We start from the raw sequence: 6,000 nt of genomic DNA, 5'->3' as shown, positions 1-6,000 counted from the left end.
TGTTTTAAATAAACCACTGCCCAACTACTTCATGACAGAGTGCTGCGGGAGTGAGTCCTTAAACTCAGAAATGAGTTTTGCACTCCCTAATCTAGAAAGTCAATGTTTTCTTTTTTAATGTGTTTTGGTTAGATGCCTGATATAAGGTCTGTGGTTAACACAAGTTGATGAGATTTTAACGTTTTGATCTACAATATTAAATACATCAGTAGATATCCCTGTTGTGAATTTTGAAGCTTTGACATCTCAAAAAAGGAGGTTGCTAACAAGTAGCTAAATGAGACTATAGAGGTTGTCTGGGGTGTTAAACATCATCAGCTGCTGCCCTCTTAAGATGCCTTGTTGCGTCATAAACCAACAATGAACACGCAAATCAGTATATCAATCAATCAAATCAATTTGGGTTATGGATGGTGTTACGGTCTATGGGGGGGGACCCAAATGCAGAACACAAACTCGGAGAGGAGGAATAGTTAACAGGGTTTATTGGTAGGGTTATCTGGAGAATGGAGGTGGGAGGAGGGGAGAAGTTCGGCAGGCGTGGGCAGATTGGTAGTGGATGGCAGGCAGAGGCTGAGCGGCAGGCAGGTGAGATGGTCCTGTGGCACAAGAAGAACAATGTTAGAGGGAACCAAAGAAACTGGCAATAATACTCGAAAGCACAATACATAAAGGCCTGGAGCGCGATCTACCACTGTGGTTGAAACAACGATCTGGCGGTGAGTGACTGGATGACCGGGGTTGATATACTGCAGAGTGGATGAGTAGATTGATGGCAGGTGTGTGGCTTGGAGCAGGTGAGTATACTTGACAGTAATCAGGGAGCTGGGGAGAGTGAGAGGAGTGACATGCCCACCTCACAGACACAGACAGAGAGATAAACAAACAAGGGAGCACAGTAGACACAAGGGCAAGGGGGAACATGAATCAATGGGAGACAATGAGACCTGCCAAAAGCTGTTTGTTTGACCTTTTTTACATTCAATGGAAACAAAAGTAAGGTACCTCAATGATGTGAAGTGAAAACCTTTCACATACTACTAGTTAAGTTAACTCTGTATGTAAGGGCAGGTCATTGTCGGTGTTATACTCAGTTGCCAGTTTATTATTAGGTAAAACGAGCAAAATCTAATGTAAACACCACTGCAATAAATTATGAAGATTATAATGATAAAACAGTTTGAGAGAAGTGCTGAATAAAACGTATCTAACATGAGAATTAGATCATACATACAGGAGAAAGAGTTGCAAAACATCCAATAACCCATGTGTTCAAATAAAGCCTCTTCGGTCTTTAATCTGTTTTGTCAGTGCTTCTTTTTTTTTGTTGCAGTAACCCGAAAGGTTTCAGCTTTTATAAGATTCCCTGAACTGGTGCTGAAACACAAACTCCAGATGCAAACACACTCATGAAACAGTACAGTTTATTGTAACACACAGCTCGCTGATTTTTTTGTGCCCCTGTTTGTTCATTGGTTCTGTTTGTGTGTACAACTCTACGACAATGATCACTATCCCCAGTCCCACCTTGACCATCATCATAGCAAATGACAGAAGTATAGCATGCTGGTTGCAAAGGTAGTCTACAGAAGCTTGGGTGAATCAAAAATGAAAACGTCGCACTGCCGCATTTGGTCTGCTGACTACCAGAAGGAAACATACAGCTCTGACATCTTGGATCTTTGTACAACAAAGTTGCCGTCAAATAAAGACCAAACTATAGATCCCATTGGAATTTTGAATGTTTCAGCATTCATTTTTTCAAAATGCATTGCAATGAAATGACTTAACTGTGATGAAAATAAATTGTTTCAAACTCAAATCTCAAAGTTTGCTGTTCCAACACAATATTTGTAAGGCTAATGAGTAGGTGGAGCGTCTGCCAAATGTCACATGTGAAGGGATTGATCAAATGGTAATTGTGGTGATCAAAAAGAAAGTGCACTTGAGTTGTGTCACTTGACAGACCTGTCCTGCAGCACAGCTTCAGTTTCGGCACTGCTTAATACTGTATCTACGCACTCACCATCAGCTCCAAAGAGACAAGCAAGTAAGAGACAAGCAAGTATTTTGACCACATTTTCCACATATTTGACACTTTTTATTGGAGGGACAGTTTGCAATGAAATTATGCTGATTAGGATTCAAATAAACTTGTAAATTGTATAATCATAAAAATACATGTGTTCTACAGTCACTCCCAAGCATATGTCAGAGGGTCTGTGCTCACTACAGTTTATTTTTAAGGCAGGGTTTGTTTATTGCTGAAAGTGATCCATTGTGTGGTCTTTGTTGTGTCACTGTGTCCTCCATGCTGCTATTCTTAAATTGTCCACAGACACCTTTTTCTTACAATAGCTGACAATGAAGTGCATTTGACTTCCTGATCCATCAAGTCAACTTTGAAAAAAATTTCTTCTTTGCTGCCTATCATTTGTTTGCTCGGGCTGGGTTTTCCCTATGATTTGAATGCTCTGAGTACACAAGTTCTGTGCCCCTGTTTGTTCATTGGTTCTGTTTGTGTGTACAACTCTTTGACTATGATCACAATCCCCAGTCCCACCTTGACCATCATCATAGCAAATGACAGAAGTGTAGCATGCTGGTTGCAAAGGTAGTCTACAGAAGCTTGGGTGAATCAAAAATGAAAACTTTATTTTCTTGCTGACTACAGGAAGGGATCCATAATATTCAAATAGGTGTTGAAGAGTCAAATGACTGCCGCAGTTGGTCTGCTGACTACCAGAAGGAGACATCCAGCTTAAACTCTGTGGAAAGGTGAGAACAGAATGTTTCATTCAGTGGTGATAATCTTAATTTAATGAGAATATTATGTTGGATTCTGGATAAATCTTAAGCATTACAGCTGTTGTTCTGCCTGTTGCTTACAATAATGATTAATATCTATTGGGGCGGCTGTGGCACATGAGGTAGAGCGCTTGTCCCGTAACCACAAGGTTGGTGGTTCAAACCCCTCTACTGGCAACATGCTCCCCGGGCGCTTCATTGCAGCCCACTGATGGGTTAAATGCAGAGATATAATTTCCCCATTGTGGGACTAATAAAGGCTTAATTATCTGATGTGTTGGTTTAAAAGATTATTTTAAATGCTAAATCATTTACAGAATTGATTGTTTAATAAGCCCCCAAAGGCACAACTTGAAATTCTTGATTGTTCTTTAAGTAAAGGGGTTGTTCATTTTAGAGGGACTGACAACGCTCAATTTTTCCTGCCAAAAAAACAAACCTTGTGGGATGGGCTGCTCTAGAAGTGTTTTGTCACATTCACCAAATGTTTTGTCAGATAATATACTCAATGTCCTTGAAAATGTTATGACACTGTAGATTTATGTTATGCACACCAGTTTTATTTATTTCATCTTTGTCTCTGAGAAATTGTGTTTTATCGTTAATTTTAGCATGAAAGACGAGTCTTAAAACTACAAGACCCGTAAACCAGAAGCGTGAATCAGAGGGAACTCAAAAACGCTTTGCTGTTGCAGTTATAAACAAAACGTGGCGTGATAGTCGCTGCATTCCTGCAAAATCAACCCAGAATTTAAAAGTGAACCGATTTACGCAGTATATTGTAAAATCAGTTTTCTCAACACTAATCTTTAGCTTCCGCCCGTCGTTAGCGACGCACATGACAGAACTTTGAGCAGTGATTGGACGTTTCATGCTTAAATGCACAATGGGAGTTGTAGTTAACGCCAAGGTCAATGTATCCTCATATAATGATTTGCATGTTATCTTGCGTAAAGTTACTCTTCATTTTTTGGCTGTTTTCCTACGAGTGCTATTAACACGTGTTAGTTTCCGCTCATTACATGCAAACGGTCTTTTCAAAATAAACTACCTTCTTCAAAAAAAGTTAGGTTTAAGTAATCTACTTACTTCGGTTTAGGAAAATATTATATGAGTTTAAATAACTCCGGAAGTGTGGTTACTGAAGTACGCCAGTTACGTGACGAACAGCTTTTGAGGTCGTTATACTTCCTCATTCATGATTACGTGCAAAACATATGTAACAATTTCATACCTACGAATTACGGCGCATTATTTTCCGTAGATATAGCTACAAATGCTGGATGACATCAACCTGCAGTGGCTTGTACCTTCAACTTGGCATCAAAGAAACAGTTATTTTCTAACACAGCTGTTAATCTTTTGGACTGATGATTTAACTCTATTTGAGGTTGATATCTAAGTGTATGCTTCACTCTTTACTTCCATAGATGAAGATGCCAACTTCCAACAAAACACTGTGCTTAACAATTATAGCTGCTATCTGCCTCCTCGGCTATATTCTTGCGTGCTTTCTGTATTTTGAGCCTCCATCTCCTGTTTGCCCCACTACATTACCTCTTGAGGAAAATCGTCAAGTCATGGAGCCAAAAGAAAAGCCCATACTCCTCCTGTGGTTCTGGCCTCTCGGTGTGAAGTTTGATTACAAAGCCTGCTCAATCCACTTCAACATTAATAGCTGTGTTCTGACAGATAACAGATCCCTTTACAAGAAAGCGCAGGGAGTCATTTTTTACCACAAAAACATACACGGAAATTTGAAAAACTTGCCGCAAGAGCCACGTCCATCTTTTCAGAAATGGATTTGGTTCAATGTGGAATCGCCGACGAACACAGCGAGGAAACCGGGTCTGGATAACCTGTTCAACTTAACACTGAGCTACAGAAGAGATGCTGACATCACCGTAAGGAATGAGCTCACGATCAGACCGACAGAAATAAAAGATGACTTTGTTATGCCGAAGAAAGACAAACTCGTGTGCTGGATTGTCAGTAACAAAAACCCACATACCGGAGCAGCTGTGAGAGCTCAATATTACCATGAACTGTCCAAACATATCAAGATCGACCTCTTTGGTTCAGCCTATTCAGGGAAGCGTTTGAGTTATGAGGACTATTACACGACCATTGCTAGCTGTAAGTTTTACCTCTCATTTGAGAACTCGATTCACAGAGACTACATCACAGAGAAGGTTAACGGGCCCCTCGTGGCGGGGACGGTCCCTGTAGTTTTGGGTCCTCCAAGAGAAAACTACGAGCAGTTCGTTCCTGCCGACGCCTTCATTCACGTAAACGATTTCCCTGATCCAAAGTCCCTGGCAGGCTTTCTGCTGGACATGAAGGACGACGTGTACGCACGTTACTTTGAGTGGAGAAGGTTCTACACAGCCACCCCTCACCTGCTGTCAATCAACAATGAATTTATTCAGCCTATCTGCCTCGCCTGTGACCACATCTCAAGAGACAGTGATTTCCATGTAGTTCATGACCTTTATGGGTGGTACCATTCAAGAAAACCTTAATGAGAACGTCCTTTGATTGTGGCTCACACATGCAGATAGATACTTGAGTATTTTGCACACTGTATTCTGTTTATAAATAAGCCAAGGAATTGTGGTTCATTTGGGTAATATATTTTCTCTCTGGTAGACAGTTAGCTCAGCTTAAAGACTGGAAAAAGGGAGAAACAGCTAGCCTGGCTTAAAAATGTAAAAGCCCAGGACTTAACCCTGATTTGAAACTTTCTACAGAATAAATATACAAGATATACAAGAAGAGGCAGATTTTTAAAAATGTTATTAATGTAACAATTTTGATAACCTTCTTTAAACTCTTTTCCGAATCCCATCATGTAATCATCTCCCAGTCAAATGTTCACTGTGTTTTCTGAAGCAAAAGTCTATTCATCAATAGTTAATTCATCATCTTGACAACAATTGCCTGTTACTCCGTTGCTCATAGATGAACCAGTAGGACCAGGTGAGATGTTGACAAACCGGCTAGTGACGCTCTGTGTCCAGTATTCGCCTATTTGTCACATAAACAAGTTAAGTTGTGCTTTCATGACGTCTTTCACAGACAAGTATACATGTCTGATACTAGGTGATAATGCCAATATCTTTTATGAATTTTAACGATGGAGGTTACTTAAATCATTTTACATTCATTTTACTCTCTAGATGTAATAGTTTT

The 6,000-nt window shown here is 40.1% G+C and overlaps 1 protein-coding gene across 1 annotated transcript; it reads left to right on the top strand.

Annotated features, from left to right (window-relative positions):
- Positions 1 to 506: 506 nt before the first annotated feature.
- LOC129097632 (4-galactosyl-N-acetylglucosaminide 3-alpha-L-fucosyltransferase 9-like) lies at positions 507 to 5,330 on the top strand. Its single transcript, XM_054606533.1, has 2 exons — positions 507 to 588; positions 4,285 to 5,330. The coding sequence occupies exons 1-2, from the start codon at positions 507 to 509 to the stop codon at positions 5,328 to 5,330; spliced, it is 1,128 nt and encodes a 375-aa protein (XP_054462508.1).
- Positions 5,331 to 6,000: the final 670 nt, after the last annotated feature.

This window comes from Anoplopoma fimbria, chromosome 10 (genome assembly GCF_027596085.1).
Source record: "Anoplopoma fimbria isolate UVic2021 breed Golden Eagle Sablefish chromosome 10, Afim_UVic_2022, whole genome shotgun sequence".
Classification (NCBI taxonomy): Eukaryota; Metazoa; Chordata; class Actinopteri; order Perciformes; family Anoplopomatidae; genus Anoplopoma; species Anoplopoma fimbria.
Note: the sequence above shows the minus strand (reverse complement) of the source record. Positions and strands in the feature narration are given on the sequence as shown.

Bases quoted from the DNA above. Each gene is read 5' to 3' on its own strand.
- LOC129097632 (XM_054606533.1), top strand. From the start codon at position 507: ATGGAGGTGGGAGGAGGGGAGAAGTTCGGCAGGCGTGGGCAGATTGGT. The intron at 589-4,284 runs GTGAGATGGTCC...TAACAATTATAG, and splicing joins AGAGGCTGAGCGGCAGGCAG to CTGCTATCTGCCTCCTCGGC.